At 38.9% G+C, this 26,368-nt stretch overlaps 1 protein-coding gene and 1 long non-coding RNA gene across 5 annotated transcripts in view; both read left to right on the top strand.

The window, feature by feature from the left end:
• The window catches only part of CABIN1 (calcineurin binding protein 1), a 111,627-nt gene extending 89,386 nt beyond the window's left edge, over positions 1-22,241 (top strand). For 3 of the 4 annotated variants that reach the window (XM_082773758.1, XM_082773759.1, XM_082773757.1), the window contains exons 36-39: positions 4,849-5,143; positions 15,928-16,092; positions 18,005-18,231; positions 18,865-22,241. In XM_082773758.1, coding sequence (XP_082629884.1) covers positions 4,849-5,143; positions 15,928-16,092; positions 18,005-18,231; positions 18,865-19,008 — 831 coding nt within the window. In that variant the 3' untranslated portion in view covers positions 19,009-22,241. The remainder of the gene's footprint in view (positions 1-4,848; positions 5,144-15,927; positions 16,093-18,004; positions 18,232-18,864) is intronic. The other variant, XM_082773760.1, reaches the window with a different exon arrangement.
• A 950-nt stretch (positions 22,242-23,191) lies between these two features.
• On the top strand, positions 23,192-26,129 carry LOC309884841. The gene is made up of 3 exons (XR_014318700.1): positions 23,192-23,260; positions 25,151-25,188; positions 26,000-26,129. It is a non-coding gene; the product is annotated as an uncharacterized lncRNA (long non-coding RNA).
• Positions 26,130-26,368: the final 239 nt, after the last annotated feature.

Raw genomic sequence — 26,368 nt, 5'->3', positions numbered from 1 at the left:
AGGTGTACCTGTTGTTTGGGGGGTTCTGACTTCAGTCCTGCCAGGATGCCACACTCAGATGTGAGACTAGTTTAAAAACCACCACCACCAAACGTTATGTAACAGTTGCAGTGCCAGCATCTTTCATTAGGAAACTCCTGTTGGGAAGCCTGTTGCTTTCCCATTTTATGGAACATTTGAACGTTATTTTTTCCCACAGCCACAAAGCAGTGAAGTGTTCCAGAGGCAATATAGTAAGGTTCCTGTAGGATTTATTTGTTTTTCAGAACATGTTGAAAACAACAAGGCAGAAATATAACCTTGCTCAGGTTGTCACCTCCTGCCTTTGCAGACAGTCTATAAAGCACAATTTTCTTATGACTTAATGCCCAATTTTATTTTATTATTTTTTCGTGCTGTTGTTTCATTACTGAGCTGCTTCACTGGGAAATAATAGGGAGCTATTTTTTCCAGTAACATCTCTGAAAAAAATTCTTTTATTTTTCACTACTGGTTTTCCTAGTGGAAGGCTGTTCCAGGGCCTGTTTTCCTGCATTTTATTTACTTTGTTTACATCATTTTTCAACATGAGATGGGTTTGCCCATAGCCTCCCTGAAGCTGAATCATCTCTCAGAGAAGTATGTTGAAATAGTCAAGGTTTGAGCAAATAAGGAGATGATTTGGATCCCTTCATGTGTTTAAGTTAGAAATAGTCATAATCCATACAAACATGCATGCTAATTACTCATTTGAATTTTGGCTTTATACGAACTTCATAACAAAGAACATTTTTACTAGATGGTTTAAAGAACAGGAGATAAGATGGTAGATATTTATGGAAGTAATGAACTATTTTTCTCAGTCTGTGACACATTGTTTGGATATTAATGTCTTAAATGTTTCTTCCATCCACTTTGATAGTATGGTAGTCGAGACAAAAGTAGAACTTCATGCTCTTCAATAAAAATCCAGAAGAAAATCCAATCTTGACTGGATGAACCTGTAATTTCAACAAAAGATATAAGGAAGGCAGTTAAATAAGTTTTCATCTTATTTCGGTTATATGCGCTTGTTCTGTGAGCATCATGCCTGAAAACAGAAGATTCCCCTCAGTAACTAAAGCCACTTTATGATAAAGCTGCTGTAGATCAAAAGCAGCAGTGATAATAGGGAAGCTCAGCAGGGTGAGATGGGTTGGAGGGGTGAGGGAAGGAGAATTTTTGTAATTTTAAAAGTGCCACAGCAAAGCAGGCATTAAGAAGAATCCCTGCTCTATGAGAACAGCCTCAATGAGGAAACATAAAACACTGTTAAAGGATTATCAGTGCTACTCTGTTTCCTACTTCACATTTGTGCAGGATAATCTTTATTGTGCCTTGTGTTGACAGAGCAGTAAGAATAGATGAACATAAAGTGGTTTTGGCAAATGCAAGACTTCCTGTAATGAGTTTTTCTAGGTTTACTTTTCAAATGTGGTGTTACAAGGTGTTTTTCTGGAGGCAGTCACCTACATGATGATGATGGCGTGGCCCCATAACTCTTGATGAACAGCATAGTGAATGACATTGCACTAACCTGGAGTTTGGGAGTAACAACACTTAACTGATCAGAGGTGCTGAAATTCTTGCCCTTAAATTAAAAAACGAATGTCTTAAAGAAGAAGTTCTCCTAGCATTCTGTACACGACTTTTGGATTTTCTCCAGTTTCTGGGTCCAATAAAACCTATAAGCCAGGCTTAAATCCCTTTTTGTTAGGGCTATGTGAATGACAGAATGCACGGTAGCTTTTTGTTTTGTTTTGTGTTTTTATGCTTCATCTTTTATTTAAAGATAGCTTTTCCTCCTTTTCTCCCACCCCCACGCACTGTTTTGAGAAAAGAAAGTCACTGAGAGGAGTTGTTGTGTTTTTTTTTCCTCCTGTCAAGGTCTGTCTGTTTCACTGGGTTGAAAAGAACATAATTCCAGAATCCTTCGACAGCTCTGTACCAGGTCACATCTGGAACGTTCCCTTTAAAGCCATAAATATGAAAATCTTTGGTTGCCAGGCTTTAGTATATGAGGCTGTACTATTTGACTGTGCATTAGGAATCTTACTGCAATTAACATTTGGATAAGGCAGGTTAATTTTATATGGGGAAAAAAAAAAAAAAACTTGCCCAAACTGCAACTTCACCTGGTAGGGAAAAAATGAAAATGAAGGAAAAAAAAAAAAAAAGACTTTTGCTCCTGATAGCACATCCTTATTTTGAGAGAAATTTAAATATGAATTTGTTCTACTTATGTACACCTATAAGGGTTATTTCAGTCTCAAGCTTTCTTCCTTGTGTGCTTGGCCATCCACAACTTGCAAGGAGGCCTTGTTCTCTTCACCGTTTGTTGTGTCCCCGTGTGGTGGCTGACCACTGGGCTTCCACCTGGCAGCCAGTTCCTGGTGGCGTGCCTGAGGGGCTCGTTTTGGGGCAGCATCCTCTGTAAGGCCCCAGATGGTGGGATGGAGTGAAACCTCAGGGAAGTCAGGAATGCCACCAACTTGGAGGCCATGGTCAAGAAGATGGAGAATGGAAATTACTGTTCAGAGGACCTTCGCTAGGCTGGAGGATAGCATCAACAAGAACTTCCTGAAGGCTCAGCAAAGAGAAATGCAAAGTCCTGCATCTGGAGCAGAATGACCCCGGTGTAACACATCTGGCTGGGGAGCAGCACTGGCAAAACAATCTCGGGGTCCTGGTGGACAAGGAGTTGGTTTCTGGTCACCGGTGTGACCTTAGAGCAGTGAAGTCAGAGAGAGGTGGGTTGCTTCATCCTGGAGAGGAGAAGACTACTGGAGGGCTGGGGGGTATTGAATTGCTGTCTTCAGTAGAGAAGAAAGAGCCAGATGAGAGGCACCAGTTACAAGTCGGAGCGAGAGAAATTTGGCAGAAGTGATAGGAAAAAAAGTGTTCAGTGTGAAGGTGGCAGAGCATTGGAACAGGGCCCAGAGAGGTTATGGAACCTCCATCCTTGGAGATACGTGGAACTGGGTTGGACACTGGCCCTGAGTAACCTGATCTGACTTTGAAGCCAGCTTTGCTTTGAGCGGGGAGTTGGACCAGAGGTCCCTTCCAGCAGGAATTACTCCATGATGCTGTGTTCCTTCTCTCAGTAATCATTTTTTTTCTGAGTGCCATCCCAATCTTGCTGAGTTACTTTCCAGATGTCCTCTTTCTGTCTGTGGTAATAGCTGTGCATTTTTATAGAAATGCTGTTTGAGATGCAGATGTATTTTTAACAAATGAGTAACTAACTAGTAGTATCCTCATATATTTCTGCAGAAAAAAATAGATACAATATAAGCATAGAAATTTCAGGTTCTACATAACGTGTTATGTGAGTTAATGAAGTGCATGGGTGTGAAGGGTTTTCCCTCTAAATCACAGCTGAGAACATTTCCTCTAGTGATCTCACTTCTGGCGTGAGGCTTTCTTCTGCAGCTTAATTTCCCTCAGGTTTATACAATCTTATTTGTGCATCTTGAGACCTTTAGTTTTGGAACTGATGGCTTTACACATCACAAACTTGCTGTTTTCAGAGGTAGAGTAGACCTTATTTCATCCTACACGGCAATTGTTTTGACTATAACTGCTATGTTTCATTTCTTTTGTGCACATAAAATGTTGCAGACTTTAATCACATGTTTTAGCAATTGATTAATCAAGTTCAGGAACTTTAAAATACGTTCCACCATTTATTTTCAGAAATGTGTTTGTATGCTTTCCACCGTGGAATTTTAAAGATGTAATTTCCCCAGCTTACTTTATTTCTCAGTGAAATTCTGCTGAATCTTAAGGCACGGTAATAAATCTTTGGTCATCTAGGACATTAGGGACCAATTTGATTTTACATCTGACAGCAGAATTCTTTATTTCTATTCCAAACACTCGTACTCTATCACCATGGTTAAAATGACTTTTTGTTCATTCCTGGCAGAGGTATGAGAGGTAGAGGAATGAGACAGGCAATTAAACAACTGAGGTTCCACTCAACCATATCTTTTATGGTACAGTAAGTCTCCATTAAATGAAGACTGTAAAGAACATGAAATAAAAACATCCTGTGGCCCCACAGGCAAGAATATTTTATTTAATTACTGATAAAAATTATAGCGAAGATGCTCATTTTATGGGTGCTTTTATTCCCTTTGGTGAATTTTTGTCACCCTTCTGCCTACATAAGTAACAGCACTGCATTAAATTGTTAGCTTGGCCTTTGGAGAAAAGTGTTGCTCTTGGTGCCATTTTTAACTTCTACAAAGGCAATGAATTCCCGGAGTGTTGTTCCAAATTGAACACCGATGTTATTCAGTTCTGCAGATATTGGGGACTTATGATTTGGGGCTAGGCTGATGATTTATTTTTCAAGCAAATACGTGTTTCTGTTTTCTCCATTTCTTCTCATATCATCTACTAAAAATCATTTATTTTAATAATTTGCAAATTCTCTTAAAGCACTGTGTATCTGTTCATTCAGGCCAAGTTTGTCAACACACCTTTGCATGAAATAAATTTCTGTTTATAAGAGTTTGTAACTTGTGCTTAATGATGGAGCTCAGGAAAGTGTTATGTTGTGAGGGACTTGTTAAATAAAGCATTGTAAATGTGAATATGAATAAGTGTTCAAGTGCTAGTTTGATAAGTGGATTGAAAGGAACAGGAAAATAATCTGTAAAGGAGAAAGATTGCTTTATAATAATGTTTGATTTTTTATTTGTTAGTGTTTTCTGTCTACAAGAAGTTGTACTGCCTGCGGTTGTAACTGAAGCAGGTAGCAGGTGCAGAATTACTGGCATGTATTTCTCACTGTCTCTGCCTTCCCTTTTGTGTTTTATGCAGTCCACAGCAGAAATGCCCACAACCCCAAAGCACACGAAGGACACCAGAGAGAGCTTCTTCCCAGTAACACCAGCCACGCTGCATCCTGCCCCAGTGAATCCAGACACTGTGACTCCTGAAAATCTCCTGAGACTGAATGATCTTCATCCCAAATCCAAACCAGCCTCTTCCTCTTCATCCTCTTCCTCCTCAGCATCTTCTTCAGTGCCTCCCTCCCAGGAGTCACACAGGGACACTGAGCATCTCCGGAGTCAGAATGCAGAGACTGCTCCCAGCATGAGTGATCTCGCACGTGGTAAGTCTCAGGGAGACAGAACATCATGGCACGCTCTAATCAGTTTGCCAAGGCCACGTTGTGAGTCAGTGCCTGAGTTCTGATTCTGTCCCACTTCCTGATCACTTGGCCATACTCAAAAGGTTACACAAACAGAGGGTTTGTTTTGGGACATGTATAAAATTATACGTATTTTAATTGCTAGGATAGAGTAAAGAGCTTCTAGTATGCACTGCATGTAACTTGCACGTGAAATCATGGAATAGCAGCCTAAAAATAACATAATATTTTAAATAGATCATTTAAGTCTGAAGTGGCATTTGTTTTTTCTTAAAGAAAGTAAAGATATGGTTCTTTAAAATACTTCAAATGCTTTTAAAAAGTTGGAAGTGATTGAAATTGCAATAAACTGATGGATAGCCTACATCTGACTTGTAAGTGCCAGATTAACATAATTAGATGCACAGATATCACAGCCATGTATATGTGTGTGGAGATACGTAATACTGTGAAAATTCCAAGCTTCTGCATAGCTCATAAGTTAGTGTACCATCACCATTATGTTTCACATTTGAGAAAAGAAGCATCTGGCAGGACTGGAATGTTGGAAATATATTTATAGTCCTAGTATGGTTATGTGCAAAGTTGGAGTACAGAAAAGGGTTGAAGAGGCAAAACAAATGTTACTTATTCTGTAGCAAGATTGTGTGATTTGGTTAGGAATGTGTCATATACTTGGTCCTACACAGATTGCCTAAATGAGGAAAGAGTTAATTGAGAGCGCCGTCTTTTTCTTTCCTGCTGTCCTGGCAAGCTGGCGTTGTTAGCAGTAGTAAAAATCGCTGATCCACTTTGGGAATGCAGTAGGATTAGACCCAGTTTCAGACTTATCTTGGGTGCCCAAAGACATGGCTGTGCTTATTTGTGGGACACTGTGCATGTTACAGTGGTAGAGCACCTGTTATGGTGTGTACTTCCTTGCAACCTTAGCAGGAACACTGTCTGAAAAACCTGCTGCTGCTTGCACTCGCTCCATCTGCTCGCAAACTTGAACTTTAGAGCTACCCATAAAATGCCACAGCAGAATTAATAGGAACCCAGATAGAGTTATGAATGAACAACAAACATACAGCTTTGGGGGAAAGTGACAGACAAGGATACAATGGGAATAGTGCCTAGATTTGTGAGACTTAATGATAGCCTACTCATTAATGGGTATTATGTATCATCTAGATGTTTTGTGAAAGTAAACTCGTACTGTGACTTCTATCCATACACTGCCTTATGTAATCAGCCTTGGCATCTAAACACACGCAGTCTGCTGAATTCATGGGCAACAAAGAACAAGCGAGGGAGAAATCAGTTTTCCCAATTTGCTAATCTCTGAGTACAGGACAAAATTGAGATTTAACATCCAGTGTTAGGAGTTGCGTTATAATCATCTCATTTTCCTTTTTCACAAAAGTAGGGAGAGAGCCTCTTGGGAGGGAGAGGAGGGGAAGGGAAACGATAAGGAAGGGAATGGCTGAGTCAGTGCGTAAACCACATTTGTTATTCTCCTTATGAAGCTGAAGAATGGAGTTGCACAGTGTCATAAGATATCTTTGCAGGCTTATTCAACGGGGAGTAATTCAGGTTTGTGCCTAGACAACAGGGGAAAAATCCTCTATTTTATGCAGTTGCTGTGCATTTACTAAGGAGACTGGTAGGAATGACAATGCAGATAAGAGGTCCCAGATTCTTTCAGTTTTCAAACAAACTCATGAGCATTTCTGACATGCTTTCCTCTCAGCAATTTCCCGGGCTGCCTTGCAGTGATTAGAACGTTTATTTTAATCTTTTGACTTCCTAGGCTTTGTTAGGGTGGTGAAGTTTCATATTGTTCGTTGGTCTTTTATGCTTCTATACCTTATCTTGGTCGAGGGAGATGGAAGGGCTAGCTGCCAAAATTATAACCCTGGATCCCTGTGTCTGAAGATCAAGAGGCTCTCTCTGCAAAGCTCTTGTTCCAGTGCTGAGTGTGTGTGTGTTGTATCTGGCTTTCTGGCTCTCAGACATACCTGACAGGTCATTTTTCTAGCTGAGAGAGACACCAATTACTGCTGTGTCCTTTCCTTTCCTTTTCCTTTCTTTTTGATTCTCCTATCTTTGCACCCACCTCCTTTAAAAAGTACTATTTATAATCTGGTTTACCACTTTTTTTCATCTGCCTCTCATTAGCTCTGTTTCTGTTTTAAAAATAAATAATAAAATCGGTTCCCCCATTTTCAGAGTAATCTGTTTTCATCTTTCTCATCTCTTGCCATGTTTTGTAACCTCCTCCTGTATCTATTTGTTCATATGAGAGTATTCAGTGTCACAGAGGATTAGCTGCTATTGTTTTCTGTGGTTTCACTCAGAAAAAAAGAATGGCTTTAAAAGCGAAGTTGCCACTCATTTCTTATGTGGATGTTTTCAAGAGATTTTGTCTAATACGACTAGTATAGAATACAACATGATGAAATCCAGCAGCAAAGTAGTGGTAGTTTCAACACGAGAGCTTCCTACATGTAGGAATGTCTGTGGACCTATTAGTCTTTTTGGCTCAGCCTATAATTTTCTGTGGGGAAACTAAAATAGGACAATTAAGATAAACCCTCTGCAATGTGTCCCGCTGCTCTGTTTTTACACTGTTCTAAATTGCTGCAAAATCATGACATTTTCTTTAACTTCAGTGTCCTTGCCCAAATAACGATTCTTATAATGAATGGACAGGAAAACATTCACATCTGACATCTGACTTTTCGTACTGAGGCTTGTATAGTTGGAATTATTTAATGTTGTGTTTTGCTTAAAACCAGCTATTCAGTTCATTGGAATATAACATAAAGGTGGAAGAATGAAAATTCTTCTCCCCTCTCCATGAAATTTACATCCATTCAAGCCTAAAGCATTTCAATACAAAACAAGGTCATGATACAGCTGTCCAAGCTTAGAAATTCAGAGATGAGGAAGTCAATCAGGTCTTTCTCTAGTGTGCAGAGGAATTGCAGCCTATAAGCCATAAATAAATAATCCTGCTATGATTTCAGATGTTTGTTATGTAGGCACAACAGGGCAGGTACAGGTGTAAGTGTGCTTCAAGCTGTAGAACTTTGACTTCAAGAAGCAGAAGAAATAAATGCCAGTGAAGAAGGTTGCATGGAAAGGTAAACAGTAGTATGGTGAGAGTGAGAAATGAGGCTAAATTGTTTTAACTTTATTTAACCTTATTTTAACTGTGGAATTCAGTTTGAACATTCAGTTTCTTTTTTAAAGGACCTGAAGTAGCAGCTCAGCCCTCCTAACCATGATCAGTCTCATCTCTTGGTTTCTCTGCTTAATTCAAAATTGTTTTGAATTTGTATTGTTCAATTGTTTTGAACTGTGTTGTTCAGAGTTGATCCCAACAGATGGTTCAAGGAAATGTGAAACACAGAAGTTTAGCCTGGCCACGGACCTGTGGCCTCATGTGAGTCTTCGTATCGCGTTATTCCTCGAGCAGTTACCCGGTGTGAGGGTTCTTTCCTGTACAGACAATATGACTTATCCTGGTTTTTGACAGCTTTTTCCCTCAGTCTCCAAGGCTGAATTCCTCCAAGGCTTTAAAAGCTCTGTTCAAATACCTGTAACCCCACGCCTTCTGTAGCACCCTGGGGTGGAAGCTCCTTTCCACCTGTTAGTGACTGCGAAGTTGCCTTTAGAAATCAAGCAGGCAGCCTTTGACTAACTCCCCGTTTGCTCTCTCTAATCTCTCTCTGCGTCTGCCTCCTGTGTTGGCATTGGTATTCTCACTTCCACCTGTCTGATCCTTCCTTTTCATGAAGCTTTTTATTTTTCACAATGGGTGCACTCTGAAAACAACTTCACTGCTGACTGCCAGCAGGGGGTTTCCTGTTTGTGAATGACTTCTTAATTCCCTTTTGCCTAATGCTCAGGCAGTACCAGTCAGCTGTGTCTTTTCCTCTTCCCTTTGGAAGCACGCTGATTTAGTATCTATTGCAACAAACAGAGTTTTTCAGTACTGTTAATGCCTATTTCTAATTTTTACCTTTTTTTTTTTCCCAAGTTTTATTTATTCAGTCCAACACTGTGCGGAAAATCCTTTGAAATTAAAGCTGTTGTTTATATGTGCCCAAGCTCAATCAGTAAGAATAAATAGGACAGGAACAGCAGCTTCCAAACTGTGCCCTGTTAGGTGGTGGGAAGAGCCAGGGGCATAGCATGGACTGGGCAGGCTGAGAGGCCAAAGAGGCTCTCTGGATCCCCCTGAAAATCCCTGTAGCGCTGCCCTATGGATATCTTGCAGTAACAATGCATCTTCTGGAGACCACAAAGATTTGTAGAAGAGCACGATGACAATGCTGTATTGTTTCAGTATGTTTGTTTCACTGGCCTCAGCTTGCTGCCAGCAGAACATTTTATAAACTGCTGCACAAATGCAGACTGAAGAGAGATCTTGTTGTAAGCCTACTGCACAGGTATTGCATGGTTTCCAAAGTTCTTGGAAAAATCTCTCTAAAGAATACAACGAAACCCTTAGCTGCTTGTGCTAATTTGTTTTGGGCTTAATTGGCTGTCAGGTCAAAGAAGGATGAAATACTGATGGGGAAGGAAGGGTCTTATGGCTTTCATTAGGTAACTAGTATATAAAATTCACAGGGAGTAGACTGCAAACGAGAGATTTGCTATCTATGGTTATTACTAGATGATGTTCTTCAAATGGTGTGCTCTTGCTAAATTGAATAGAAAAGAAACAATTACTATTTAGATAAATTTTTATAATGCCATTTGAAAGTTTGTATCATTCCATACAAAACTGTTGGGCTTTTTTGATCTTGGCCTGTAAATTTCTTATTGGAGGGCATGGGTTGTTTTTTTTATTTATTTTTATTTTTTTATTTTTGTTTTTATTTGTTTAAAAAGAGAGAAAGTTAGTATTGTGCTTCAGGGCTTTTTTTTTAACCAAGGTACCAGTGAGGTCTGCTGGCTGTGCCCCAATGTGGCTCCCTCAGGGACCTGGGAGTTTGGGAATTAGGATGGGCCAGGGACTATTTCCAGGAAGCACTTTCCGAGCAGCCACCTGTTTTAAGCTTTCCTAGCATGAATGTTGTTCTGTGACAGCTGACCTCAGTGTTAGGAAAGAGTTTGGGGTATGTCTCACGTAATTGCACAGCAGACTCTGTCGGGACTCTAGTGATAAATATAGCAGTATGCCACGTTACTACAGCGTGAACTTCTGTTCAGCAGACTGCTTGACTTTCTTTCATTTCAGGGGGCCACAGAACTTGTGTTCTGCAGCTTTTCGCCTCCAAAATTACTGATGCTTAATTTTTAACACATGGCTTTGTGTGTCAGCTTTGAATGTAATTTCCTGAATTTGGCATTTCAAGGCAAATCTGTGTTTCTACAGCTATGACTTTTTTTTTAATAAATAAATAAATTCCATGCTAGGATACTGGGAATGAATGTAGAGCAAGAAAATGTGTAAGGAAAGGATACCAAGGATACCTCCTGCATCCCCTGATGGACTAAATACACCTGGTCTCTCTGCCTGCTGTGGTGTACCTCATGGCAAACACAGCATGCAGTTTGGGGCTGGATGCCACTGTTATTTCTGTGGGTCAGCATCCTTAACCAGCCTGTGTTCAGCTGAACCAACCTGTGTTCCAGCCCAGTCTTTCCGTTGACTTGTACCACAGTGTATGAGGAAACTCTGAGCTCCTTCAAATTCAGGATTTCCATGGCCTTTGCAGCTGCTGTATAGGGGGGGGAAAAAAAAAGCTGTATTAATTCCCAGCACGCCAGAGGGTAAGGCAGATGGAATACAGAAATTAATTGTTTACACATTAGCCACTATTCTTTGGAAATGCAGCAAGATATTTACTCCATTGTGTCAGGGAGCAATGGATCAGACCCATTTCCATCAACATGGGGAAAAAAAAGCATAGCATCTACCTAGTATGGTAAATAAGTAACGATGCTGTGAAAACCTGTATGTACTCTGTGTGGTCAGTAAAATACAAAGTAAACCAGTTGTTGCTGGAACAAATAGCACAGGTATTTCCTAGTGTCTGCAGGCACACAGGATGTAGCCCTTACTCTTTTGAAGTGTTTGGGAGGCTCAGTGGTGCAGATTTGCCAAATCACAGTAATGTATTTTCAGGCTTTTTGTCTGACACAGAACTGCTGGGGAAGGTGCTCTGCAGAGGGATGAAGGCAAGCGGTGCAACTGCTTCAGTGAAGCACTTGAAGCTGTTATCTGTTCATTTCTCCAAGCATACACTTTTGAAATCATGTTAGCGTTCTGTCCTGGAGTTCAAAGCTCAGTTTCTTCCTTTTTCCTCTAACGAAACGATGTTTTGTGCTTGCACTGTAAGTTACTTGTAGCCTTTAGCATATCTGTGCTTTAATACTTCAAACCACCTCCCTCAGCAAGTGGAAAACATTTTTTCCAGGTGCCAGTCACATTTTCTGGGCTTGTCTTTCACTCTCCATGTAACATAATAGGTTTACTGCATGACTAAAGGATTTTTTGAAATTCCAGCTAAAATGTCTTAGATCACTAATGCTGATGTCTCCTTCCACCTGGCAGCACAAAGAAACTGGGTGATGAGCACACGGTGCAGTGCACAGGGACTGGAGCAGCTGCTCGTTGTTACACTGCTACTGCTTTGAAACTTTCTCCGCATCTGCAAATTGCCAAGGGAATATTTTTTGACGTGGCTGCGTCAGAATAGCAAATAACTGTCTTACTGGTGTAAAAATGGGTGCAGGAGTTGTGTAATCTGTTTCTGGTGTGCGGCTATGTGTATATAGTGTTTTCCTTGTATAAAGGGAGATGGTGAGGGAGAATATTAGCTGTGATGAAGTCATGAACCCCGGCGCCCGCTATAGGCATCTGCAAACACTGGTTTCCCTGGCAACAAGTGGAAAGAGGTTGGAGAGGAAAGCTGGAGTAGGTTGTTGCATTGAATTGTTTTCAGCTTGTTTCTTCCTCACTAAAGCAGGGAGATGTTGAAAGGTATGATGTCCCTCTTTCTCTCTGTCTGCTATTTTATATATATTTAGCCAGTTGCTGGGAGAGGGAAGGCTGAGAAGGATACTTAGAATTCAGCTCGATCGGAGAGGAACTTTTCGGTACCAATATTAATAAGATGCATTGCAAATCTGTGCTTTTTCTATATGCTTATTTTTTTTTGTGCTATGTTATGAAGTGAGAGTGCTAAATAGATCTCCAGAGCACAGTATCTGTCCCACTGTCAGCCTGGAGACAAGTGACTGTTGCATATTACGTCTTCACAAACTGATTTTATTTTAAACTGGGTTTGTGCAGCTAATGTTTGAAAGCCTGCAAGAACCGCACAAGTACTGCATATTACCAAACAATTTGTTAACTGAGATTAAATCTGCGCTTCCGAGCACCTTCAGGATGTGCTGTTAGTTGTATTCTTGTGCTCTTGCACTTGTGCAGAATATTGTGGCTCATGAGTTAGTGGAGTCTATACCTCCCTGGGGAAAGTTTTTATTAGAAAAACTAGGACATTATGTTCAGGGCTATAACAGCATCGTCCACAAGACTAATATCAAGATACTCTCTTCAGAAATGTGTTTTAGACGAATAATAGCAATTCAACTGTGTATTTCTTCATGATTATCCTTCTGTCTTTTTGCCCTTTTTATGTATTATCAATACTTCAATATAGTGCACAGATATTAAAGTATTGATAATACATATTATGATATATACACCTGAAATAACCAGTTCTTTATCAAGAAATAAAAATATTTTGCTAATTAACATAATTTTTAACTTACAAATAATATCACTCAGGTGACTATCACCAAAAAAAAAAATATATTGCTCAGTCATAAAAGAATAAAGTCTATGACCTAATCAGGGAATAAAATTCAGTCACTGTGTATTTAATACCTGACAGCAAAGGATTGATTAATAGATGGGGGTTCTCGATGTCACATAGTGAAAGAAGCAGCCTGATTGAATATTAACAAGTGTTGTTTCCAGAAGTGTAGTAATAGAAATACACACTTGCTGTGCCAAGCTCCTGCCCTTGCGTTTACAGTTACTTCTTTGAAAAAGGGCTGACACACAATTTTATTAAAATTAATTTTACTACGCTACAAATCTGCATCTTCAAAAGTAAGAAACACAGACGTGATGTGGAAGATGGAAATGCATGCAAGTAAGCTGATTCCTCATAAAAGAATGCAGACTTACATCTGTCTTGTAGCATCTGGCTAGAAATATGCTGCTCAAAAGAGCTTTGTCAGTGGGGCATAATTTAGTTAAAGCAAAGCACAGCAAATCAGCTTATGCAATGATATATCTTATAATTAAACAAAGATTATAACCAACAAAAGAGGTAGGGTTTAGTCATTAAGCAATAACGCAAATCTGAGCTTTTGTTCTGAATGGTGAACTATTAAGTCCCCAATGTAATTTAGCAGTTAAGTACATGCAAAACTGTTCTCAGCTAGCAGCATAGTTAAAGCTATAGGATTTCCAGTTTATGTAGTATTGTATCTGTTAAATTAATTAGTGTTTTGTATCCTTGGTTAATAAGTGGATAAATAAGGTTCTGTTAGTACTTACCCTGGATGTTTAAGACTTGGGGTCTGGCACTCTGGAGTAAGCTAAAGGGAGCTGTTGCCTTGCAGGGTAATCGGAAATCATAATTTTCATCTTGCTTTTCTTCAAATGTCGATGTAATGTTTCTTTCTATCTTTGATCAAGTGTCTTGTAGACATTTCGGCATAGGAGTCTTCTGGGTTTAGACTACAGCTTATTGTCAGATGCTCGCAGTGTAATGGGATGTGTGTGTATTGGCTTCAGGCCACATTAGGGCTGATCCTTCTTTGTATGGTCCCTCGTACTTGTCAGCATGCGGTTAAATCATACATGTATCTGATAGAATGAGCAGGCAAATACACAAAACAATCTTTCAGCTATCTTCTGTTTCTCAAACAGGGAAACAGTGAATTGTGATTTTCCTAGTTCAGATTCCTGTTGTATAACCACTTCCTTCTGTGTTGTTTTTAAGCTGATTTGGTCAGATGCAACTTTTTTTTTTTTTCCTACTTCCAATGCTAATTTTTGAAGTATCCGTACAAAGATGTGCAAGAAAGTGCTGAGAAAGAGAGCTATTCTTCTGCGTTAGACCTTCCCATTTTGTGCTTGATAGTGAGTGGAACATCACAGAACAGAAGCTGCCTGTGATTTGTGCTGTAGTGTGCGACCTTTTCTTTTTTGGTAACTTGGAGAATTCTCTGCAAGCAGACTCATTTATCCTGAGGCTTGTGTTGGCTATCAGCTACCCGTTTAGGTAATGGGTTATTTTATTTTACCAATGAAAATTAGCGGATGAAGGAACTTATAGCCTGCTTTGGCAAGCTTTTTCTATACAAAATTATTTAAGGACCCTAGGAATCTAATTCATTTAAAAAGTTGTGTCTTTCAAACTGCATCAACGTGGATTTTACCAAGCTGTTAAGCTGAGGCATTCTCTCAAGCATTTTCTGCAAGGGGAGCTGTTGGACAGGAAAATATTACCATGGTAAATTTCAAGTTCTTATCAACAATGACGAAGATGGAGAAGTGTTTTCAACATATAGTGAGGTGGGGGGGGGGGGGGGGGGAGGGGAAGAGTACTTTTCGAATGAGGAAAAGTTGAAAAATGTATTCCTTCTTAAGACACTGCTGTCAAAATCCTAAATTGATTTAGAGCATGGACATAGGAAGAATTTTAGAGCAAGTGATGCTGTGAATATACATTGCATCTGCTTGTCTGCACTAGCTGCCTGTGCACACCTTACCCTGTGTAAGCAGAAGATAATTCAAATTTTCCTCAATAGCCCTTTGTATTTGAAGGATATGTTTGACTTCATCAGAAAATAAGACCTTGTTTGTGTGCCTGTAGCATTGAAATGCCAGCTGCTGTTTCAGTCTGCCCTTCCCAGAAAGGGCTGCCATTAATAGTTCTCAGTAGTTCAGTGAAAATTACTCCTGTTAAGTACAGTATGCAGTACAGTGTGCAAGAAAACTGGTTTAACACTGCATTAATTTAAAAACAGATACTGCTGATTTGTAATGAAGAAATTGTGCTCACACATGGCAGGATTCTGAGTTTTAAGCATCCCAAATTCTGGAATAACAGAGGGTGGGAATACTAGACCAATGCATTTATAAAGGTTCGGTAGGCATATCACTGAAAACTGGGCATTTAGCATAGCTTCATATTGATTACATTAAAAAAAAAATCCCTGTTGCTGGATGTTCACAGTAATTAATCTTACTTCCCAGTAAGTTGCAGTTCAGTGTAGCTTGTACCTGTGGTTGCAGATCAGACAGGGACTCATCGATCACAGCTGGCTCATCATTAAGGGTGATGGATTTTGCTTTGCATATATGACAGGTGATTCACCCCTCACATCTCCAAAGGTTAATGGTCAGTTGCATGTATTTGTTTATTGAAGGTATGCAGAGATAACAAAATGCCACACACCACATATTTTTCTTCACTTTTTTTAAAGAGCAATTTTTTTTTACGAGTTTGAATTGATGGCACCAGGTATGAAAAAGTTGTGGTTGCCATCTTGCCTTGCCAGTATTTCATTTTACACAGTCATGTTATGATTTAGAAATAGAAAAAATATTAATTTATTTTTTAAAGAAAGCTTCTACCAGTTGGGTAGACAGCAGAAGGACTGAAGCTTAGGAAAGAGAGCAGGATGTCTGTTAATCTGTGAATTATGTTTCATTAATAAAGAGGAAGAAGAGCTTGAAGTGCCTTTGGAGGGGCTTGGATTTCAGCAACAGGAGTCACGGCTTTGTCAGCAGATGAAAATGGCTACTGTTGCACCATCACCAGAGCCTGTTTGCTGGCAAGTGGAATCAGTGACAAGCACAAATTCGGGACATGTTTGTACCCAAGGTAGGAGCTTTCCGTGCTTCAGTGGAAATAAGTGGTTATCTGAGTATCAATCTGTAGGGATTGATTTACAGGATAGTTGCAACACGTATTCTCCAGCTTCTCTGCGGCTTGCCTTCCAGTAGAGTATTCCAGAGTTTAGAGGCATTCTTGGCAATGTCACAGCTTCCTGGAGAAGTGCCTTGTAGTCCCTTAATGGTTATTCTTTTTGGTGCGTGACTCACATACAAAATACTATGGCAGCAAAGCCAAATAAAAGACATCCTAGTACTAGGCTATCGTGCTATAGTCTGTGTTTCTTTGGAAGTAGATTTTTTCTTTTAATTGTAATCTTGCACAGGTCAATATGACTACACTTTGGATTACACTACTGGAATATTTGGCAGAAGGAAACAATTTTTTACAATATTCAGAATGAGTGAAGTTAACAAAATCCAGCATTATAACAGTTAATGCTGTCTATCCCTTCTCTGCCCTCTTCCCAAGAGAAGGTGTTTTAACTGGAAAGATGTAAAACTTGTTTTTTCAGGCAGGCATAATGTAGATATTCATGTTGAAGGTATCTTTATTTTCCTTATTTATGAGTCACATTATCCCATGTCTGATTACTGCAACATTTCTGGTACTTGACTCTGAACTGACTGCGTGCAAACGGAGATGGGTCACTGACCATGATGGAAAGCCTCATCTGTTGTGGCAGTTCTTACATTCTTGTATACTGCTGAGAACATACAATTCAATTTTACATCCCTTAGTAGTCAGTCTGCTGTTGTTTGTTTTTCAGGATAGCATCAGGGAGCTGGCATTTTGTTTTGCTGTGCTAAAGTAGCCCTGTCAGTTCCAGAAACCTGCAAGAGATGGATTTGACTAAGACTAAATACGAACAAAAATGTGTATAAAGACATCTGTCATTATTATGCGTCTGAGACACTGGTGTTTTTGCTTGTACAACTTTTTTTTTTTAATTTAACTTCACGTGAAGCATTGTTATTAGTAAGATATCAAGAAATCTCTGTTCTCAGTTTTGAATGTGAAAGCATTGTCTTCTGCTGACTATTGTTGCATATACATTGTTTTGTATTGTGATGGAGCATAAGGGAGGGCCAGATCCCTCTTCAGTTCACAAGATGAGCCACGTCTGAGCAAGTTTGCATTGCACAGGCTAAAAGTATACTTGGGGAGTATGTGGAAATGATGTGATGGTGCTAGCCCATATGGCAGACAATAGCATGAGCATACCAAGGATCTTGTTGCTTTTTTGGACATTACACCAAAAGAGGTTGTTTGTTGTTTTTTTTTTCTTTTATGGCAGGATTTGAAGGGAGTAATGAGGAAGTGTTGACAGGCATTACTATATATTTTTCTTAACTTGTGAGGACAGTTTAGTGGAAATTACAAAACTCCTGTTTGAAAATGTAGCAAGTGGATGGTAGATCTGGACAGTATTAATTGACAGGAAGTAGGAGCTGATGCTTCAGTTACTAAAGGGACAACGCTGTAGTGGAGGAAGTTTAAAAAAGACTCACAAGTAAAATGAAGTATCTTTTTGCTGCATTATGGAATGGAAATACAGTTAAAGAATGCAAACATTAGATGATTTCTTCTGAAACAAGTTAAAGATGTTTGTGGTAGCCTTCTAACTAGATGTCGATGGGCCAGTGCAGTGCTGCCACTGTCATGATTGGTGCAGACAGGCTGAGTTTCTACTGTCTAGAAATACTTTTTTTTAATTATTCCTAGTTGCCATTTTAGAAACTTAAGGCACTTTCTTCTTCTGTTTCTGAACCCTAATTAAAGCTTGAAGAAAGGCCTTTTGAGCCAGCCATATGTCTAACAATCATCTGTTCCCTCTTCTTTGACATGTGAAATCCTTGATAACTTCCTAACATGTTTTTTCTTATTATTTTCTGTTTAGCCTCCAGTTCCAAGCCTGAACTCAGCTCCAGTTCACAGACTTTGGGAAGTCAGCAGAACAAGACAGATGGCACCCGAGTAAAAACTCGTGTTCTGCCCAACATGCCAAAGCTTTTCATACCTTCATCTGTCACCAAATTTCCACCTGAGATCACTGTCACTCCACCCACTCCCACCCTCCTTTCTCCAAAGGGCAGCATTTCAGAAGAGACCAAGCAAAAATTAAAGGTAATAAAAGGGAAAAAATAATTATTTAGATTGTTTTCATCTTAATTGTCCCCTCAGTCAAATACTTGTGCATAAGGAACAACAGTTCCTGTCTCCAGTTCATAACCAGAGGTAGCATAAATAGCGGAAGACCCATGCCTGTCAGTGTTCAAGAGGCATTTGAATAATGCCCTTGATATGCTTTAACTTTTCGTCAGTCCTGAAGTGGTCAGGCAATTGGACTTGATGATCCTTGTAGGTCCCTTCCAAATGAACTATTCTGTTCTTTTCTAAGATATGAGCTGCTGTCAGCAGGAGTCAGTTTTTAAGAACTGGTGAAATATTGGCCATGGGTGACATCACAGCTATTCTAGTCCTTGTCCTTTTTTTGAGGGAATTAGAAGAAATTACAGAAATGGGAGAGTTAGTGCAGCAATTGCTATTCTTATATTAGTGGAAGCTACTAGAATATTAACTGTGGGGAAGCCTACTGGTTAATGTTATGGTGTTTCACATTAGGATGCCATATCTTTTATAAAAGTAAGAGGGCTTTGGAATGTGAAGAAGTAGCAACCAGTTGGCTTTTGTCCCTGTGATCATGGGTTTATCCTGACTATTTAGCAATATATTCTCTCTCTCTCTTTTTGGGATCAGTCTGCTATTTTGTCTGCTCAGTCTGCAGCGAATGTAAAGAAGGAGAGCCTTTGTCAGCCAGCTTTGGAAATCTTAGAGACCTCAAGCCAGGAGTCCTCACTGGAAAGTGATACTGATGAAGATGATGACTACATGGACATATGAATGAATTCTGGCCATCATCAACACCAACCATATAACCATTCTTCTTGTTGCCTGCATCTCTGGCAGTCCAAACATCTTCGTTGGCATTACTCACCATTTAATCTGCATCATTATGTTCTTCACTTTCATTACCTTTGTTATCACCACCACCACTTGTATTGCCTTCAAAATCTTTGCCATTCTCTCCATCATGGTGCTTGATGGAAAAAATGATTGTTTACCAGGCAGTTAATTCATTTGGACCACGACGTCACCTTTAACTTCAGTAAACAAAAGGATGTTTTGAGCTGCAACTTGCATCTCTCTACTGTTTCTGCTTCTTCAAACCAGAGCCTTGGGATTCACTCTGACAGCTCTTTTCTATAGTGTTTTCTTCTTTTTAATTGTCTTTGTATTTTTGCCATTGGTTAAGTTTTTCTCCCAATAATTCAGCAACCTAATCTCTGTCTAGTTATGCCATGTTAGTCCAGCTCCTATTAAGGTGAATGGATTAGGAAAAGTTTGCTGAGCTGGTAGAGGTTTTGATTGCATCAAGAAAGTCTGCGGCTTTGCTGCATGGTGAGAAGGGTGAGTGAAGAGTGTCAGCTACTTGGCGCAGCTGTGTGCTTTGTTGGAATTTGACTCAATGGCAATAGGCAAAGAACCAGCTTTACTAGGCAGACAGAGAGGTTGGCCTCCTGTTTGTGCTCATTTCACACCAATGTATGAGGTCCAGCAAAAATTACCTACCTGAATGTTGGCTTAACAAACTGATCTTTCCAGAATTGTCTTACAGTCCTTTCTCTTCTAATGCCTTGGACAAGCATTTTGAATTGGGGGCTAGATGATATTTTTATGGTGGTATTGAAAAAAAAATAATTGAGATTTCAATGCCATTTCAGTAATGTCTGTTTTTTACAGAATGACACGAAAAGGTGTTTTTTATCTATCTGCAGAGGGACTGCTCACAGTTATTTATATGGGAAAATAATGGTAACAAAGACCTTTTTTTCTACTGAATGTTAACTTTGTAAAATAATGAATGCAAACCATGCAAAAAAAGTCACAGTATATATACACGCGTGCGTTCACACATATATATGTGTATGTACATATATATGTATGTATATGAAAAAATGCATACAGCTTGCCATGTTGGATTTCTTTGTGTTTGGGGGAGGTGATTTTCTGTAAAATGCAGAGCTTTGTATAAACTTTTGTTGTTGTTGTTTTTTTCTAATAAAGCTGAAATGTACCTATTGTTGCCTCTGTTCGTCTGAGAGGACAAGATGCCATGGTCCTGGAAGAAGTAGTACTCTTCCCTTCCTTTTATTTCTTGGATGAGGAGGTAGTGCAGGAAGGGAGCTGGGGGAAGCCTCTTTTTCTGAAGAATGTCAGATCTCTTAGGATGGATTTGGTCTAACTAACCCCCCAGAGCCGGGTTAGTCAGTGTTACCAAGATGGCACACAGTGGTTTCACTTCCCCCGCTGGTACGTGATCTGAGTTTTTTCACCTGAGTGTCTTTAAATACTGATGAACAACATAAAGGAGAAGACAACATGTAGTAAATGTGACCACATAGAAAGAATATTTGGCTGAACAAAGTAGCAGTTAATCTGCTGGTACAGTGGTCGTTCATTCAGTGTAAGAATAATAAATGGACCCTGAATAAAAAGAAGCAGCATTGAATTTAGTATTGCAAGTTTATTCTCATACTCTGGGTTGTTTGTTTTGAACAAAATGTAATTTGTAAGTAAGTGAGGATGTCCATGTTGGGCATATTAGCAGTTGTTCGTGTAACTTGTTCACTTTCTACAAGTGATAGGTGAGCTGGATGCAACTGATGTGAAAAAGATCAGGGTAACTGATTAGTAAAAGTATGTGGATCTTTTCAGTAGTAATAATATGTTTTCAGTGTTTGTTTGCTCTTTAACTTGGTATAAGTTCTTGTAAATACAATGCATAGTATACTTTCTAGTCATTGACTGGCTTTAGGGAAAAAAAAAATCAAAGCCAAAAAACAAAGTTTTAGAAAGCTTTGTTTTTGCAAAAAAATAGCATGGTAAAAAATATATATATTTAATGAGAAATGGAAGACAGCTCAGAGTAGCTAGTTCTCAGTAGTGGTCCTTCACTCGAATAGATTTCATAAGCTTTTTGGCTGATTTATATTTTCAATGTATGGTTAACTTTATGACCACATTTAAGTTCATAGACTGAATGACTTCTAGCTTGAGTGTGAGGTATGATGACTGAGCATTTGATTGTCTTAATTGAATTTGGCCATTGAAAATGTTTTTCTTTATTCTTCTTAAGAATTCTTTGTAGTTGGGCTTTCTTTCCAGCTTCCAGAGCTTGTTAAAATACCTGATCTTGAACTTTCTTTGATTTCTAGTCCTTTTTTGCTGGTGAAGGAAAGTAAGAACAGTAAACACAACTGTTCCCATCAGCAAAGAGAGCTGAACATTGCTGATCTGCAGTAAGCTTGTTTTAATCTTCAAACTACAGAACCATATAACTTTTTTTAGTCCTATATTCAAAACTGTTATATCTTTTCCCCTTGTTTCTTTCCTTTATTTTTTTTAATCTATAATTTTACATTCCCGTTATATTGTTGGGTAGCTCAACGGCTTTTTGTCAATCTCAAGAAGTTACTGAGATTAATGTAGATTAATGTGAGATTAATCTCCTTCAAATCCCATTCTTCTGCTAATGGCTGAACAGTGCACTGTTTGACTGTGAGCCATCTTCCATAGTGGGCATTGCTGCTGACTTAGGCTAATGGAGCCATTCTGTATGTGTGAAATCCTCTCTCTGTAAGTACAGTTTATATAGTCCTTCAGTACAAGGAACCATATTCTGGAGAGAAGATGCCAAGAATATGTTTGTCTGAAGCATCCTGCCTAAAGGTATTTTGGAGCAAGAACTTCAAATCCTGTACAAACAGAAGCATTCACTTAATACGGCAGCTTCTAAAGCCTACCAGGGTAGTTTTGTGGGATTTTTCAAGGGGAAAAAAAAATATGCCTTATGGTAAAACTGCACTTAGTGATGAGTTTACTTTGAATAATTTATTTGATTTTAGTCTAATTCTAGTTGCACTAGCTTGACATCCAAGTATAGGCAAGATCAAACTTACCAACTCTCTCCTTTCAGAGTTGAATATCAAATGTAAACACAGCATCTGTCTTCAGGATATACCGGATAACCATTGGTTCTGAAATCTCTGTTCCCAGATGTCTCTGTAATGTTGTGCCAGATGAATAAATGGCTGCTGCTGAAGTATACTGCTCCTGTATATACGTTGTTGTTGTTTTTCCCTATGAGGCTATAGGGAGAGGAATGTCTGGTGCCTAAAGTAAACTTAAAGGTAAGGTCTTTGTTTAGTCAGCTTGTGGATTAAGAAGCTGTCTTTATCATGTGCAGACAGAAATGTATTGAAAGATGGTATTTTGTACCATCCTTACTGCTCTGACGTAGGAAGAGCTTTAAAAACAGAAAACAATTTGCCAAATAAAGTACATTGTCCAACTCAAATGTCATTTTTATCCCGAATACTTGGAGCTAGAAAACTGGATTTTATTAAAAAGCAAGTATTTTTGGCTACTGAAAACCCAAACAGTTGAGACATCCAGGCAAATGAAAAAAAATTACTTTTACTCAAATTTTGAGAATAACTTGTGTATAGCTCTTCTGTTGTTTGGCATTGGTTTTACATGTTGTAAAGTGTCTTTCACTGATCATCATCATTCCAGTATGTAGTACTGGATTTGTCTGTGTTTAATTTTCATCTAAATTTCGTTGTCTGGCATAAAGATTGTGTAATCTATATGATTGACACTATCGAGAATTTCTGTGTCTGAGGTAGCGGTTAGTGTGTTGTGAAGACTTAATTTTGTTGTAACAACAGCTGTTGTTAGTGACTTCTCCACACTGCCTCAGAAATGCTGTTCTTCAAAAACTAATATTTCGGTTATGGAATGAAACATTACCAAATCAAGGAAGACAGCAAATACCTTCATTAGTTTTATCAAACTCTAGGGTTCAGTACTTGTTCTTTCTCTCTGTTCTCTCTCCCTTCTCGTTCTCTTCTCACTCTCTCCTCATCTCTATTAGAACGAGACTTTCTCATAAATAATGAAATTAATGTCTTTTGCAGCCCAAACAAACACCATATGGTCAGGGAGAAAGGGACCAGGAAAAGATGAGGAAGGCATGGCAGCTGAAGCTGATTAGGAGACAAAATGCACTGACTGGCAGCAGAGGGGCCAGGTGAGAATAGACAAAGTCTTATCATCCAGGGTAGGATCACACTTGTTAAATTCGATGTTCTAGTTTGGGTAGTGGCGATAACATTTCTGGGGAAGGTGGAAAAACCTGTGGTGGATGTAGCTTGCATGCAGTTTTACACACAGCACATAGCTCGTATACTTTAAGGAAAAAGGTGGCAGAGTAAATATGTTGGAGTTCTCAGAAGAAAAGGCAGCAGGCATAATTACTATGGTTTCTTAGTTACATAAAACTGGAATGAAGGAGCTTTGCTCTTGCCTCTAAAGAAAATGGTGAATATGTTAGTGTAGATGTTGAGTGCTAATTGACACCTTTCTTTCCTTCCCCTCTCTTCTAGCTGATGACTAGGAAGCCACTAATGCTAAAATCATAGAATTATTTAGGTTGTGAAAGACCCTTAAGATCATCAAGTCCAAACATCAATCTGTGTGTTAGTGTTTTGGGAGTAACCTTGGGGTACTGTACCACAGGCTGTACGAGTCCAAGTTAAGCCTCTGTGAGATCTGCCTTGTGTGACTCTCAGCTGTCGTTGCAGGGTATGGTACAACAGCACTGTGAAGGGTAACAGGCCAGCACCTGGGGTTTGTTGGCTTCTGGAGGATAACTTTTATTCATCTTCACTTGAATGGCTCTTCAATGTTAATATGTAGAGACTCCAGGCAAATCTCAATAGAGATTTAAAGACACGTCTCTCCTTGGATAGACAATTTTATACCTGCTGCTGATTATTTAATGCATATTATGGGGTCACCTTATCAGCAAATGTTTGCTAGCCAGCTCCAGAACCTCTGTACCAGTCTTAGAGCAGCATGTTGTCACCAACATCTCTGCAGCTTTGTTATGGCAATGTGAGGTTGCTGCTCTTGATTAGATTTGTCCATAGCTGACCCATAAAAAGAGTCAGTCTTAGAGTATATATGTGTGTATATATTTTTATATATATATATATATATACACACACACACACACAACACTCATGCTTGCTTGATTTTTTTTTCTGTACTTCCCACAAGCCTTCTATATATCAAGCACATGAACTGTTTGCCATGTATTAAAGGAGTTCATTGCCTGCAGAGGTTCAGATGCAACCTCACAGCACAGTAAGTAGGACCTCATCAAGGGGCTGTGCTGTATGTTAGCTCCAAAATATTTTCTATCCTATGGATGGATTTATCCATAATAAAATGTTATGTAGGAATAAGAACAAGGTAAATGGCAAACCTGGCTGGAGGGCTGTCTCAAGATTGTGAGAGTATATAGCCATGCCCAGAGTTCATTCATCCCATGCTGTTTGGAAGTTACACTAGCTGCTGTAATAGCGCTAGAGGGTGCCCTAGGACAGGAAAACAAATAAATAAAATGGATGACCAGGCTCTATCTTTAAATTTCTGAAAGACTGAACTATACTGCTGCTTTTAATCTCACTTCTAAGAGGCTTCTGCAGTCTTACTGTAACGTATGTCTTTTTCATACTTCTATAGTCATTTATAGTCTGAATCAAAACAAAGGGAATGAGGAGAGAATTCTCATAGTCAGTTTACTAACTCCCACGTAGCAAAACAAACAAAACAATAATACAGCAGCAACAAACGCACAAAGGTGTGTGCTCACTCCATTATTAATCTGACAGCGCTAGCATAAAACGAGACATACTCTATGCTTCCTTTTCATATAGCTTTTTTTAGCTTTTTTTTTCCTTTTCCCTTCCCCCCTGTAAGAAACCTACTGGGTGTTTTTCAATGTCTTGATATGCAGCATATTATAATGGGGGAGGGAAAAAATATTTTTTGACAGTCTTGTGTCAAAGGGCTCAAATAGTGTTTTCAGCTTCATCATTGCAAATCCTGATTAATTCCATCTGGTTCATTGCAGTGGCATGGGGTTTGTGTCAGTGTAACCTGAGTCCAGCGGTAAGTGATAAATGGATCTGTAAACTGCTTTGAGTTAGTTTCATTAAGGCAAATTTTAATTGGGGATGAAAATGTATGTGCGGATGAGGAAAGAAATACGTAACTTTCAAGCCTAAAGAAAAATCTGGTATAATTTCTGTTACCTAAAGTCACCAGGAGCTAAGATCAAGTACTGTACTTACCTTGCAGAAATGCACATGAAATAGGGTAGTGAGATGTAGCAGAGGCTGTGAACTGATTGCAAAATCAGAAAACCAAAGTCTCTTCTACCAAGGGAAAAAGTAAAATCACACTTCTGCCTGCATTTAGGATTTATCTATGCAATTAAATGATTGTGTATATAGCTTAGTACAAGAGCGTTCAATTATATAATCCCAGTGGGAAGAACACTTCACAATGTCTAAGTACGTTGTCATATTAAAGGAAACTGCCTGTCTAAACTAAGTCAACATATGTGTTAAAAAGGAGTTTTTGCTATGAGATCAGACAGTGATATATCCCCCTTTCAGTGTTTCTCAGCCTATTATTTCTCTCCTTTCCTTTTAAAAGACTTTTCAAACAACAGTGAATTCTGGTATAAGTGGAATATAAACAAAGTTCATATATGGAAAAAGCAGATGAGAATCAGATTGGGATTAATTTTATTTTAGTTAGTGATACTACCCTAGCTATAATTGAAAGGCCAAGTATCAGTATTTTAGACATAGTGCTTCATGTGGGAATGCTTAATTGGTATTCTTCTAATGTATAGCTCCATTTAGCTTAGGAACCTGTCTATGTATTCACCTTTTTTTCTTTTTACTTCTCAAAGGTGTTTGCCACATACGGAGGGCTGTTCACAAGAAACAATTGGCAAATGAACTTTATTTGCAAATAGGCATTGCATGGAGCATTATCTAATATGGCACTGAACACATACTGTTCAAGTATGATACGTGAGCAGAAAAGCTTCATACTTTACAAGAGAATCACAGAACACTTCTAATGTAAGTCACACTGGAGATACAATTTCCTTAAGTTGCACACCCAAATGTATGAACAGTCACATTTTCTATTTTAAATGTGTGCATATATATCAAATGTAACTCCTTCAATAAGATTGCAGTGATCATTTTCTCTTTTCCTTTTAGATATGGCACTAGATGAATTCTCAAAGACAGTTAACTTGTTAATTGAACCA

This window comes from Aythya marila (genome assembly GCF_965140915.1).
Source record: "Aythya marila genome assembly, chromosome: 17".
Classification (NCBI taxonomy): Eukaryota; Metazoa; Chordata; class Aves; order Anseriformes; family Anatidae; genus Aythya; species Aythya marila.
Note: the sequence above shows the minus strand (reverse complement) of the source record. Positions and strands in the feature narration are given on the sequence as shown.